This window comes from Anolis carolinensis, chromosome 1, assembly GCF_035594765.1.
Source record: "Anolis carolinensis isolate JA03-04 chromosome 1, rAnoCar3.1.pri, whole genome shotgun sequence".
Classification (NCBI taxonomy): Eukaryota; Metazoa; Chordata; class Lepidosauria; order Squamata; family Dactyloidae; genus Anolis; species Anolis carolinensis.
The window spans coordinates 163,437,096-163,452,133 of NC_085841.1; the positions used below are offsets into that span (position 1 = coordinate 163,437,096).

General features: G+C 40.8%; 1 protein-coding gene across 10 annotated transcripts in view; it reads right to left on the bottom strand.

Annotated features, from left to right (window-relative positions):
- tasp1 (taspase 1) overlaps window positions 1-12,282 on the bottom strand; it is a 135,048-nt gene extending 122,766 nt beyond the window's left edge. For 3 of the 10 annotated variants that reach the window (XM_062957848.1, XM_062957844.1, XM_062957847.1), the window contains exons 1-4: window positions 11,851-12,089; window positions 8,290-8,500; window positions 6,104-6,171; window positions 2,594-2,662 (exon numbers count right to left, since the gene is read on the bottom strand). In XM_062957848.1, the coding sequence (XP_062813918.1) occupies window positions 2,594-2,662; window positions 6,104-6,171; window positions 8,290-8,428 (276 nt within the window). In that variant the 5' untranslated portion in view covers window positions 8,429-8,500; window positions 11,851-12,089. Of the gene's footprint in view, window positions 1-2,593; window positions 2,663-6,103; window positions 6,172-6,781; window positions 6,941-8,289; window positions 8,501-11,850; window positions 12,093-12,199 lie in introns of those variants that run through there. The other 7 variants (XM_062957841.1, XM_062957855.1, XM_062957830.1 and 4 more) reach the window with 6 other exon arrangements.
- Between the last annotated feature and the right edge of the window lie 2,756 nt (window positions 12,283-15,038).

Below are 15,038 nucleotides of genomic sequence, written 5' to 3' on the forward strand. Positions count from 1 at the left end.
GCGTTTTCAGGGGGAGTGTAACCCCGTCCAACACAGGCTGTAACCCTATTCGGCCTTCCAACTAACCAGGAGTACCTCTGTCTTGTCTGGATTCAATTTCAATTTGTTCGTCCTCATCCAGACTGTCAAAGCTGCCAAGCACCAGTTCAGGACCTGCACAGTCTCCTTAGCAGAAGGTGGAAAGGAGTGATAAGAATTGAACGTGATCTGCGTACAGATGACACCAAACTCCAAAACTCCAGATGATCTCTCTCAACCGCTTTTTCCAACATTATTATGAGAATTGAATGGTGACTAGAGTAATAAGAACTGGACCAGGAAAACTGAGGATCACATCCCTTGCCCTACCAACGATTTCTATGCCTCCAATGATTTTATAAGCATATGATTGCTGCTAATTACAATAATACAGTAGGGTCTCACTTATCCAAGATAAATGGGCCGGCAGAATATTGGATAAGCGAAAATCTTGGATAATAAGGAGGGATTAAGAAAAAAGCCTATTAAACATAAAATTACATTATGATTTTACAAATTAAGCACCAAAACATGTTTTACAAGAAATTGACAGAAAAAGCAGTTCAATACAGTAATGTTATGTAGTAAATACTGTATTTACGAATTCAGCACCAAAACATTGCAACATTTACTACAAAAACAATGACTACTAAAAGGCAGACTGCCTTGGATAATACAGAACCTTGGATAAGTGAAACTTGGATAAGTGAGACTCTACTGTAATAGCTTCTGTCAACAGGAGAAAGAGAAGTACCATCAGAAAGGTGAGAGAAACCAAAAAAAAGGAAAATACAGTGTTTATTGAATCTCCAATATGCAACATTCCCTTGAGAATGTCAACAAAGAACAGAATAAACAAACACAGAACTTGAGAAATGAACAGCAATAAACCGAGCTTCTTCCTATCCGAATGGCTGAAAATTCAAGCAATTAAAGGACAAGCTGAGCCATGGTGCACATTTCAAAACATTACAACTGTCATACCTCAGCATGTAAATAAACATTCAAAAGCTGTCTAGGGATTAAGTGGGGGAGAAACCAAGTCAAGAGATGCTGATGCCGATGGAAAGGTTTTCTTTCAAACAAATGGTTGCTGGGGCCACAATGGTGTATGCAGTCAAGTTGAGGATTATGACATCATTAGCCATTATTTTCTTTTAACCGACAGGGTCACAAAGGTAAGCTATAACTGAATAAAGGATGTGGTTGAGATACCAAATTAAAAACAAATGGCAAAATTGCCAAGAAATGAGAAAAGCAAGAAAGCAAAGATAAAAGAAAAGAAAAGTGGGTCATGCTGGCTGGGAATAAGTTAGGTCTCACAGTAGCTTACATACTCTATTTTTATATACTTTTTAGCCAACCTTTTGCAGAGCATCTCAATAATTGATGCTATGAGGTTTAAAATTACAGCATTTGGAAACTTTAATACAGTAGAGTCTCACTTCTCCAACATAAACGGGCCGGCAGAACATTGGATAAGTGAAAATGTTGGATAATAAGGAGTGATTAAGGAAAACTCCATTAAACGTCAAATTACGTTACGATTTTACAAATTAAGCACCAAAACATCATGTTTTACAACAAATCAACAGAAAAAGCAGTTCAATACATGGTACTGTTATGTAGTAATTATTGTATTTACAAATTTAGCACCAAGGCATCGCAATGTATTGAAAACACTGACTACAAAAACACTGACTACTAAACAATTGACTACAAATAAAGATAGAATTGCATAAAGTGAAATTACAGTAACAACACTGCCGGAAATTAGATAAGTAAAAAGTTCAGTCCTTGCTGCCTAGAGAAACAGCTATGGATCCGGGAGGGAGGCGAATGTTGGATAAGTTGGCAGGGGGTTGGACTGGATGGCCCATGAGGTCTCTTCCAACTCTACTATTCTATGATTCTATGTAAGACTCCACTGTAATCAGGAAATACTTAGACCTCTAATTACAGTTAAGTAGCTAAGTACAGACATCAGAAATCACTAAATTGAAGCCTAATTCTCTGTTCTCATCCTACAACCATAAGGACTCGGAACTAATTTGCTTGCCTAACTCATTTCATAAACAGCATGCAAAGCCATCATACAGACAGCCCTAATTCAATTCCTGTTTTGCTAGTTGCTTCCTCTGAAATATAGATTACCGCACCTGTCTCCCATTCAATACTAATCAGGGCTGACCCTACTTAGCTTCCAAGATCAGACAGGATCTTGTGCCTTACAGTCAATGTAGCGTTTTGCCAGGGCAAGATTCAAGAGCTCATAAACTTACTGCCAGTTCTCTAACCAGGATGAAACATACATAAAGAAAGAAGCAAATCCTAACTTCTGAAATGAAAGTAAAACACGTAAAATGCAGAGTAAATCTGTCAGCCACCTTTCACAGAAAAAGGAACAACCTTTCAGCAATAACAAAGAAAAGGAAGAACCCATTATATACATCTATGCCCTCTTACATATGCATATGTTCTCAGATTAATACATGCAATACAGGATAGGAGGAACAGAGAAATATGGTCAACAAACTGCATCCAAATGACTGAATGCCTGAATAAATGTAAGTACCTCTAGTTCAACTAGCGCTGCAGTCACTGCATCTGTTACAAGAGCCCCAGCCTGTAGCTTTTCAATCGCCTAGAAGACAGAATATTTAAGATATAAAATCTTGCCTTTTGATTTTTTACATATTAAATTTTATACAATATAACCTAGTGAATAAATTGATCCTGAAATTGATGTTTTCAAAGTCATTTCAAAAGATGTGTAGGAACTACTCTAAAAAAAATTACAGAACTTCCAAAACATGAACCACACAAATTAAGAACTCCAACTATATTATGAAAAAAACCTGCTGTGAACATGAAGACACCAAAGCTGCCATACAAGAATAGATAAATAGAAGTATTCTTCTTTGTACTGCATACAATGGGCAATGAAGCAGAAAACTATATTCTCATTATTGATCGGTTAAAAGTAAAGATAAAGGTTTCCCCTGACGTTAAGTCCAGTTGTGATCAACTCTGGGGGTTGGTGCTCATCTCCATTTCTAAGCCGAAGAGCCAGCATTGTCCACAGACATCTCCAGGTCAAGTGGCCGGCATGACTGCATGGAGCGCCATTACCTTCCCGCCGGAGCGGTACCTATTGATCTACTCACATTTGCATGTTTTCGAACTGCTAGCTTGGCAGGAGCTGGGGCTAACAGCGGGCGCTCATTCCGCTCCCGGGATTTGAACCTGGGTCTTTTTGGTTCGCAAGCTCAGCACTTTAACACGCTGTGCCACCAGGGGCCCCAAGGGTTATTGATCGGTTAGGAGTATTTAAATCAGAATCTTCCCAATAATCTAAACTAAAGTTGAGTCACTGAATTGTTGAAAACTAGAGCAATAATTATATAAACTCCATTGAATCAACGGAATTCAAGTCTTATAGTAAAATACGCTTGTTAATGGAAGATATTTCCACTGTAAATACACTAAGTTAATCACAATTCAGGAGTTTAGACACATGTTTTAGCTATAGAAACAGAAACAGCCCAATGAAATTTCAATAAAGAAGCAAAAATTAAACAAGAAGTTTGATGAGGGGAACGGTGTGCCATCATTTACAATGCCTTCCTATAGCGCTGAAGACACAATATAATGATCTAAACCAGGGATTCTTAAACTTTTTCCATCTGTGACCCCTTTCCACTTTCCACATATACATGACCCCAGGTATATAAAATAGGTATAAAATCAAACGTTTATTGATAATACAACACTATTAGCAAGACTTGCTAATAGTGACACAGCTGAAACATTTTCTGCTGAGTCCACTGTGAGTCCTGCATGTTGCTGCTAACAAATTTGTGATGGATGGTGTTCAGAAAGCTTTTCTTGTTACATTTTTGTGACCCCAAATTGAGCTAAGGAGACCCAATTTGAGTTGGGACCCATAGTTTAAGAAGCAATGATCTAAATCAGGGGTCCCCAAACTAAGGCCCGGGGGCCGGATGCGGCCCTCCAAGGTCATTTACCTGGCCCCCGCCCTCAGTTTTATAATATAATATATTGTATATACATATAATATTGATAATAATATTATAATGTAATACAATATAACACTAATAATAATACCATATAATAATATTAATTATATATTCTATATTACATATAATATTACTAATAATATTACAGTATAGTGGTATAGTTCAACATAGTAATATATAATGCTAATATTGTGCTATGCTAATAATATATATTGTATGTACATATAATTTGTAAGCCACTCTGAGTCCCCTTTGGGGTGAGAAGGGTGTGATACAAATGTAGTAAATAAATAATAAATAAATTTTAGACTTAGGCTCACCCAAAGTCTGAAATGACTTGAAGGCACACAACAACAACAACAACAACAACAACAACCCTAATTAACTTGACTATCTCATTGGCCAGAAGCAGGCCCTCACTTCCCATTGAAATCCTGATAGATTTATGTTGGTTAAAATTGTTTTCATTTTTAAATATTGTATTGTTCTTTCATTGTTGTTGTTGTTTTGCACTACAAATAAGACATGTGCGGTGTGCATAGGAATTTGTTCGGTTTTTTTTCAAATGATAATTCGGCCCCTCCACAGTCTGAAGGATTGTGGACCAGCCCTCGGCTTAAAAAGTTTGAGGACCCCTGATCTAAATGATCTGAAGACCGTCTCATATCTTATATCCTACTGTGATTGCCACAACTTGAGATTGGCCTTCTGATCACCTTCCAGTCACCAGCCAGTTATTCTCAACTATTACTCCTTAGACTGAGTATTTCTTCCAAGAGTTCAAAATAGCCCATGCAAAAAGAAAAACAAGGTCATCATTTAAAGCACAGCTTTTTTTAAAGGTGAAAACAATTCTTAACTGGGGTAAATAAAGTGTAGTCCTCCAGATGTTGCTGGAGTATGATTATCGTTCCTAACAGTTTGTTATGCAGTCTACACTGCATTACATTAACATCTAGAGATGCCAAGCTCCTTATTACAATTCTAAATTAAAAAGTAGGTGGAGATTACACCTAAAGACTAAAATAAACTGAAATGGAGACAGGTTTAAAATGCAAGAAAGTGAACTACTATTTGTTGAAATACTATTTATGCCATAAATGGGATTTAATAAGTGGTAACATGGTTAATTGGAAATCTCAGTACAGTGTAACTATTAAAATGTAAGCATGAGCAAGTTCAACAGGCCTTAATCCCAGGTTAAAAATGCAACATAAACATTCAAAATTTATCAAACCCCATCTAGAACAACTACAGTAGAGTCTCACTTATCCAACATAAACGGGCCGGCAGAACGCTGGATAAGCGAATATGTTGGATAATAAGGAGAGATTAAGGAAAAGCCTATTACACATCAAATTAGGTTATGATTTTACAAATTAAGCACCAAAACATGTTATACAACAAATTTGACAGAAAAAGTAGTTCAATACGCAGTAATGCTATGTAGTAATTACTGTATTTACGAATTTAGCACCAAAATATCACGATGTATTGAAAACATTGACTACAAAAATGCGTTGGATAATCCAGAATGTTGGATAAGCGAGTGTTGGATAAGTGAGACTCTACTGTACTATAAAAAGTAGCAAATTAAGGAAATTCCAGAAGTTAAAGATAATGCCTATGCAGCCTTAACACCATCATCTAGAAATTTCAACTAAATGGAACACTGCCCCAAGGAGCACTGTAAGTCCGCCTTTTCCACCCATCCATCCATTTATTTATGTATTTATTTTGCACAAGATGACAATTTTCTTGATTTTTTTGTAAAAAGAGCAAGTCACCAAAATCTAACAAATTTGAAAGTCCTTAAATTGGCACACAAATTTGTTACTTTCTTTTAAAAAATTAGCCAGATATGTAGATATGTATTGCAATTTCTGGACTCGGGGAAGAAAGGTTTGCATATATCTCCAAAATTAAACACAATCCTTCTTAAGACTGAAAGCTAATCTACTTTTAAAAAATGTAACAAATATTAATTAATAATTTCTGATAATTACAAGTAAGCGGAAAGCATTTTTCAACTGACCACTTCTTACCTTCCGGCAGGCTCTTTTGCACACATGCTTATATTCTTTGGCTTTGGATTCAGAATGATACCCTGCACCTAATATCAGGAAGATGTGGGGGTTGGGATATAAAGGGAAGGAAAGCGGGTAAGTGCATAAAACAGAAATAATATTTCCATAAAACACACACACACATTTGTCACTTTCTTTAAAAAATTAGCAAAATTACCAACAAAAATGTATCTCATAAGAAGTCTGTAAACCCATATCCATCCTATTAAAAGAGGGGCATAATTGTGCTGTCCTCCAGATGTTGAAATATAAGTCCCAGCATTCCTCCCTATTGATTTATACTCACTGGAGTTGAAGGGAGTTATAATCCAGTATCTGGAGGGTGACATATTTCCTCCTCTAAATGAAAGTCTTCCCCGCACATGCTACAGATAGTATTTTGTTCTAAAATTTCTAATGTGCAAAGGTCTATCAATATACAAACAGTATAAGGATAATTCTGAATAAGTCTCCATAGGTTTCTATAATCGGTCACTCTTTCAGAAACATGCTGCCTTCTATGAAATGATATATATGTGTGTGTGTGTATATCAGATAACAACTACATATTATTCAATGTAGTCTGGCCCAGTAACAACTCAAATAAAAAAAAATTACCCTAAACAACCAAGATGAAATTCAAAACTCTGAACTCACAGGACTCCCATTGCCATTTCCCTTCTTATGGGCCTTCAAGTCAACGCCAACATATGGTGACTCTATGAGTTGTCTGGGCAAGCTTTACTTAGAGGTTTGCCATTGTGGTTTTTCAAAGCTGAGAAAGTGTGACTGGCTCAGTTGTCCAAGTGGATTTCCCTGGAAGAGTGAGAATTTGAGTCTTTGTCTACCACGTTCCTTGTCAGCACTCAGACCACCCATACAACACTGATAATGGATTTTCATAACTTGCATGACATTGTTTTCATGCCTAACAGTAAGAAAACATCATTTGTACATGTTAAGATTATCCTGTTGCTTTCTAGCCTTGAAAATATGCCATAGCTTTTGGGCCGAATAACTATTTATTCATTAAAAAAGTGGTAAGTCATTAAAAACAAAGAGATAATTAAGAAATTCTGTTAAACCAGAAAAGTTAGATAGTTCTAAAACCTAAGAAAATGATGAAAAAAGCCTTTACAGTCAGTCCTTTACATTGGAGGTTTCACGCTGTTGGTTTTGATTTTTCAACAGCTTGTACCCAGGCCCTGACTCTTGATGGTGCAGTTACCATGTGAATATCCACAAAGTAGTCCTGTTTCCAGCTGCGCCCCTAACCCCCATGAAATTGGAATGTTGACTGTAAGTTTACATTTTAATTTAAGGGACGACAATCTACAGTTCTCATACTAATTTCAATAGAATTCCATTATCCGGGCAGACTACAAATGGGGGTGCTAGACAGAGGATAGTCCATTTTATGGGGGTGGGGGGTTTGAAGGAGAAAAACCATTTTCCCGTTTTCTCGTTATTCCCCCCACCCATGTCGCCGTCCTGGAAACAACCCTCATTTTTGAAATGGGGAGAGTGAATAATCAGTGAAAATGGGGGGAAATGGTTTCCCTCCTTGAACTCTTCCCCCACCAATAAAATGGACTGTCCTTCTCTCTCTAGCACCCCCTTCTGGCCTCCACCCAGATAATGGAACCGTATCCTAATTTCAAATCTGAAAAGCTGTGTGGCAAGAGCAATCTTACTGGGTGGGGAAGAAGTAGGAGAGGAAAATTTTTGAGAGAAGGAAAGAGGTGTCCCTGTCCATTTTTGGCTCCATCTCTCCCCCAAATGATTATCCCAAGGGAATCTAGTCCTCAAAAGAAAATTTTCCACTTTGACCTTAATCAAAAACAACATGGCGAATCCACAAATGTAAACCTCAGGAAGCCACTTGTGATGGGAGAAAAGAATGTGTACTTTAAATCAAGATACTCAAATGAGAATCATAAAGATCCGTGACTTGTGCTGTTTGTTCTAAGAGGACAAGAAATCGTTTGAAAAGGGATACTCATAATCATGTGCAACGGAGGAGGACACTAGAAAAGCAATTCATATCCAAAGTTCAATTTCTTTATCAATCCCTTCCTGGTATCCAAGCTTTACATTCTCCCCAATGTATTGTACACTAAGCTCTAGCATAATCAACCTTCCTGTTGATTAAGATGTGTCTATACCTGCATGTACAAGCACAAATCCCACTTGTCTCACTTTCTGCATCGCTTCATGTTCTTTCACCATCATCCTTACAGTAGTGGCATGAGAAGATTTGGAGGGAAGAACTTCCACAGAACTTATTCCCTTTTCCATGATCATAATTCAAGGTTACCATCTTCAGTGGAAGGCAGCATGCTTTCATCCAAGGAAAAATCCAGAAGGAAAGACTTCCTGAAAGCAAAATAATAAGTACTGTATGTACTACACTCTTTTAATAACCGAGAGAGGACTTCATGCAAGTTAATTTTATGAACGACAAGCACTCCCCAAGTTACAAACAAGATCAGTTCTGTAGATCTATTCTTAGGTTGAATCTGTAAGTCAGAACAGGTACATTTTTAACTGTAACTCCAGCCAAATATATATAGTGATTTTAGCTTTGGATAGCACTATGAGTCGTTTGTAAGTCGGATGTTTGTAATTGCCTGTATAACCAATTGCACAGTATTAGCCAAGTAAATGCACTTGGCCCCCACCCCACATCAACACCAAAACCAACAGGAATATAGTATGTTTTGTTCTATTCATTCTCCCCTCCCCCCTATTTTTCTGCACCAGTGCACTTGATAAAAAGTTTTGAGGAACTGAAAAACTTGTGCCATTTATAACGTTTGTAACTGCTGCCTGTTCCAACTTGCATACAAATTTGGCTTAAGGACAAACCTACAGACCCTAGTCAGTCATACGACAGATCTCAAAATAGGGACTCAGCCTGTATTAGATAGGGTTACACTCCTCCTGAAAACGCAGGTTCACAGTTTGGGAGTACTCCTGGATTCGGCTCTGAAACTGAAGGACCAGGTATCAGCAGTGACCAGAAGTGCTTTTGCAGAGTTAAAGCTAGTGTGCCAACTGGGCCCATTCTTAGAGAAGTCCGATCTGGCCACAGTGGTACATGCCTTGGTTACATCCCAGATGGACTACTGTAATGCGCTCTACATGGGGCTGCCTTTGAAAAGTGTTTGTAAACTTCAGTTGGTCCAAAGAGCAGCAGCCAGACTGGGGTTGGCTACAGGAAGCAGACAACCCCCCTGTTGAAGTAGCTCCACTGGCTGCCAACACGTTTCCAGGCACAATTCAAAGTGCTGGTTTTGATCTACAAACCCCTATATGGCTCCGGTCCAGGTTATCTGAAGAACTATATCTCTTTCTATGAATCTAGATGTCTATGAGACTTCTACGATCTATTGGAGGGCATTCTCTCTGTCCCACCACCTGCTCAAGTGCACCCCACATGGGAAATGGGTGGGCTCCATCCCTGTTGGCCTTCTGCAAGCAGGTTAACACTTTTCTCTGCTAGCAGACATTTGGGGAAGAATAATGAGCATGTTGCTGGGGAGGTCATACCGTAGATTGGATTTGGGGAGGGGGGGGGCTGAGTTTTAAACATAGGGTTGTTGTATGTTTTCCGGGCTGTATGGTCATGTTCCAGAAGTATTCTCTGCTGACGATGCCTGCCATAGATGTGGGCGAAATGTCAGGAGATAATACTTCTGGAACATGGCCATATAGCTCAGAAAACATGCAACCCCATGATCCCGGCCATGAAAGCCTTCGACAACACCGTTATAAACATAGTTTTAGGCTCTTCCACACAGCTGAATAAAACCCCATATTATCTGCTTTGAACTGGAATATATGGTAGTGTGGACTCAGATAACCCAATTCAAAGCAGATATTGTGGGATTTTCTGCCTTGATATTTTGGGTTATATGGCTGTGTTGAAAGGCCCTCAGATTACCCAGTTCAAAGCAGATATTTGGGGGGGGGGAGGGTTGCCTGTATATTCTGGGTTATATGGCTTTGTGGAAGAGCCTTTAATGGTATTTTAACTGTCAAGACCTTCTTCTGCCAACAGGCTTTTTTGGAGAAGGGTAAGGGTAGATTCTAGGGAGGGTGGGTGGGTTTGGGGGGAATATGAATTTTAAAGTCAATTTTAACGTATTTGCTGTACAGTAGAGTCTCACTTATCCAACGTTCTGGATTATCCAACGCATTTTTGTAGTCAATGTTTTCAAAACATCGTGATATTTTGGTGCTAAATTCATCATTACAGTAATTACCACATAGCGTTACTGCGTATTGAACTACTTTTTCTGTCAAATTTGTTGTATAACATGATGTTTTGGTGCTTAAAATCATAACCTAATTTGATGTTTAATAAGCTTTTCCTTAATTCTTCCTTATTATCCAACGTATTCACTTATCCAACGTTCTGCCGGCCCGTTTATGTTGGATAAGTGAGACTCTACTGTATTTTAATTCTGTTTTCACCATACTGCTATTGTTTAATTTTTTAAAAAATTTTGTATTGCTTTTTAAAAATGGTTTACTGTAGATAAATGTTAGCCACCTTGAGTTACCATGGAGAGAAAGGCGGGATGTAAATAAGGATGATAATGATAATAACTTGGGGACTGCCTGTAAATGTACCTTCGTTTACCAACAGCCAGTACAAATTTTGATCAAATCACTTCCATTATTAAAATACATATATCTCAATATAGAATATCTTCTATATACACATAATAAAAGTGAAAATCTATATGTGTGTATGTGGCTGGGGTGTCCACTTACACAGGCAAGCCCAACTCCACAAACAGCTATAGCTTCCACCTATGAGGAGTCACCAATGGCTCTCTCTCCAATGACATTGCAGGTTACAGTGAGCGCTGTGAACATGTCCAAGAGCCCTGTCAAGAGCCCTCCACAAACACCATCCTGCCCCCCACCCAAGTGAAGGCATTCATACGGGGACAATTTCATCCTAGATTTTTTGTTTTTCCTCCACCAAAGACACCCCCCAGTGTTCCTTTCTCCACTAGTGTGGAATTAGCATGACCCCACCCAGTGCCTCTCTCATAACTCTTTCCTACCCATTCCTTGTTGTAGTTCACTCTGCATCAAGACACAGCACTGTGACCCCTCACCCCCGACAATAGACCTGGACCACATTTGGCACACAGAACCCCATGACCAACAGAACATACTGAAGGGATTTAGGGGGAACTGGCCTTGACATTTGGGAATTCTAGGTACTGGGATTTATAGTTCACCTGCAATCAAAGAGCACTATGATCCCCACCAATGATGGACCTGGACCTAACTTGGCACACAGAACCCTCATGAGCAACAAAAAATACTGGAGAGCTTGGGGAAAATTCACTTTGACTTATAGGAGTTGTAGTGCCTACTTCCAGAGAGCACTGTGAACCCAACCAACAATAGATCTGGACAAAATTTAGCACGAACATCCGATATACCCAATTTTGAATACTGGCGGGGTTTGGGGGGAATTGTCCTTGATATTTGGGAGTTGTAGGTACTGGGATTTATAGTTCACCTGCAATCAAAGAGAACACCGAACCCCACCTGCAGCATCTCTTGTTCGAAACAAGAGAGGCAGGAGCATGAAGGGAAATGGTATGGGAGGGTCCACAAAATAATGGCTAATCCCCACACGGGAGGCTTCTCAGCCACATGCCAAGAGAAGGGGCACCGGCCCGCACCACCAGGCTCACCCGCTCCTCCGCAGCTGAGGCCACGCGGCCGCCATTCCCGAAGGGGGCTCTGGTCTCTCTCCTGAGGAAGGAAGGGGAGCTACTTCCCCAAAGCCTCCTGGGCCCAATGTTCCCGCCCCATGGCCTCGGCCGCCCTCCTCAACCGGCCGCAGTCGAGGCCTCCCAGCATCCAGGGACGGGAACCTCGGGAGGCTGCCAGGGGCAACCGAGCCGCCGACGCGATGCACTCGCATCCTCACTGCGTCACAAACGCGCCCCTAGCGTCGGCCCGTGACGTCACAAGGGCCGCCGCCAGCGCGCGTTTCCCTCTCCTCGCGCAGCGCCTCCCTCTCCCCTTCACGCCACTCACCCGCCACCGCTGGCCTGGCCGAAGGAAAGCGCTCAGCAAAGAAGCTGCCTTATTTAAAAAGAGAGGCACACATACTTTTCCGGTTCCCAGTGGACCGTGTCGGCCGCCATATGCGGGGCGAGAGAGTGGCGGAAGCGGATTTGAGGCTCCCTTATTATCCCTATTCATCCGCCATTGCCTTCTTCGGTGGCAGCTGCATACAGTCTTTGAATTGGGTTATATGGCAATGTAGACTTTGAGCCCTTCCACACAGCCATATAACCCAGAATATCAAGGCAGATGACCCCAATATCCGCTTTGAACTGTATTATCTGAGGCCCCTTCCACACAGCTGCATAAAATCCACATTGAACTGGATTATATATGGCAGTGTGGACTCAGATAACCTAGTTTAAAGCAGATAGTGTGGGTTATCTGACTTGATATTCTGAGTTATATGGCTGTGTGAATTGTGGGGCCTTCAACACAGCCATATAACCCAGAATATTAAGGCAGATGACCCATAATATCTGCTTTGGATCGGGTTATCCGAGTTCACACTGCCTATATAATACAGTTCAGTGTGGATTTTATACAGCTGTGTGGAAGGGGCATCAGGGTGAGGGGGACATGAGTTTAAAAAGAGAATTTTCAAAGATACTTATCATGACTATAAGTCCCATATGTTTTGATTGACCTAAGTTGCAAAAGGCCTATGTTTGAGAGAGGCCTACGTTTGAAAGAAAATGCTGATGTGTGGGGAAAAAAGTTGTTCCAGAGAAAAAGAAGTTACTTTTCAAGAATAACAATACATCAGGACTGAACTGGTGGTTAGATCTCGCTCCCTAAGGTTCCCAGCGGGTTTTGAACCTATACTTGCAACAAGAAGTAGATAAGCAGGTGCTGTGATCAGGGTCAATAACATGAAAGCACCATTGTCTAAAGAGTCACATGTTGTTACAACATAGAAAACAAACGGAATTGCATGATGGTTAAGATGCCTGTGACGTAGCCAATATTAAATGAATGGGGTAAATGATCTTTGAAAGCCAATAAGAATATGTTTTCTGCTTTCTGTAGAAATGATAAAAACCCTTGCAACCATTTTCCAGGTTGCGACAAATCCTTTGATTGCATTGATGCATGCTTTATTTGTCGTTATTGCTAAGCTCGCAATAATTTATTTATTTTTTGCAGTTTGAAGATCCAACTTTCATGGTGTCCTTCCTTGCCCTCTCCACAGAAAGGGGCCTCCTGCTTTTGACTTTGGATTAAAAGGAGTATGTTTACATCTTTGCCCCTTCAAAGGCCCTTCCAGACAGGCCCTATATCCCAGGATCTGATCCCAGGTTTTCTGTTTATCCCAGATTATCTGACAATGCGGACTCATAGAATCCAGCAGAAAAACTGGGATCAGATCCTGGGATATAGGGCCTATCTGGAAGGGCCCTCAGATAACCCAGTTCATAGCAGATATTGAGGATCATCTGCCTTGATATTCTGGGTTAGTTGGCTGTGCGGAAGTGAGGGAGACATCAGGGATGCTTTCAATTACTGTAAGACCCATATGTCCTGATTTACTACTATGTGACCTGATTTTCAAAGGCCCTTGTTAAGGCAGGAATGAAGGGGTAGGAGGAAATGGCCATATAAGGAGGTACGAGCAGGCCAGGAACACAGCCGATGGGTTATCACATGGTTTCCCTGAAATCATGTGTTTTGAGAGAAACGAAAGTAATGAAATGTAATACTGCACCACAAATATGCACCAATGGTTTGATATGTGGGCGGTCGTAAACTGAACCCACTGAATTGTATAAATAGACACTCGACCCTGTCTGCGGCGTTCTCCCTTTTGAGCATCTAGTTGTGCGTGGGATGAACCTCTGCAGCTGCAGGAAACTTTTAGTAAACTGCTTTCTTTGGGAAAAAGAAAAAACCTCCAGTTGTCTGTCTCCTACTTCCACTGCGTCCGCACAGACACACGAGAAGCCGGGAAGAGGGGAAATCTGGTTTCCGCTACATTTTCTGGTGACCCCGACGTGATTCCACAATAAGACGGGCCAGGAGATCGGAGACGGATCCCGTTGGCGGGACGGTCCCAACTCGGCGGTGGGGGCCAGAGGCAACTACCGTGAGACGAGAAGGGGCCCCTGAATATTGTAAGACCGGCTGCGGTACTTGCCTCTGATGCCAACGCCGGCCGACGGTGGGAGCCGCAACGACAGCGAGGTTCCAAAGAAACCAGGCAGGGAAAAGGATCCAGGGAAAAGTCCAGGGGCGAAGGTTGGTCCGACGTCTACAGCAATCTGGCAAGTATAGTGGTTAAAATGAGACACTAAGGGAACACAGTTACCAGCGCCGGGAGGGGACACACAAAGGTTCCCAGGGAGGTATAAAAGGGTTTCTGTCTTGTGATTCCTGACACACACCGTTGAGTGTCCAGGTGCCCAGTCCAAGGCAGTCCCCTCTATTAGGCAGGATGGGAGGCAGTGGGTTCAAATCCACCACCCCATTACAGTGTATGTTAGATAATTTCGGCTCAGTTGCAAGTAGAGCCGTAGAAGGAATTCCCCAGAGAACAAGACTTGTGAGGGTGCCCCAAGACCAAGTCGTGCAGGGCTCATGAGGAGTCGCAACTCCCGGGGAAAGGAAAAAAAAAAAACTGTTTGATTTCTTTGTCATGTGTGGGAAATAATGAGTTTCAAGTTCTGCATGTTTCGTGGTAATATTGAAGTGAAAATGAAAAATGAGTCTATAGATTTACACAAAAAATGTTGAGCACAAATATCTAGAAATGTTTTATTACGGTTGAAAAAATCTGATTCGAAGAGGTTCTGTCTGTGTTAGTTTGCTTTTG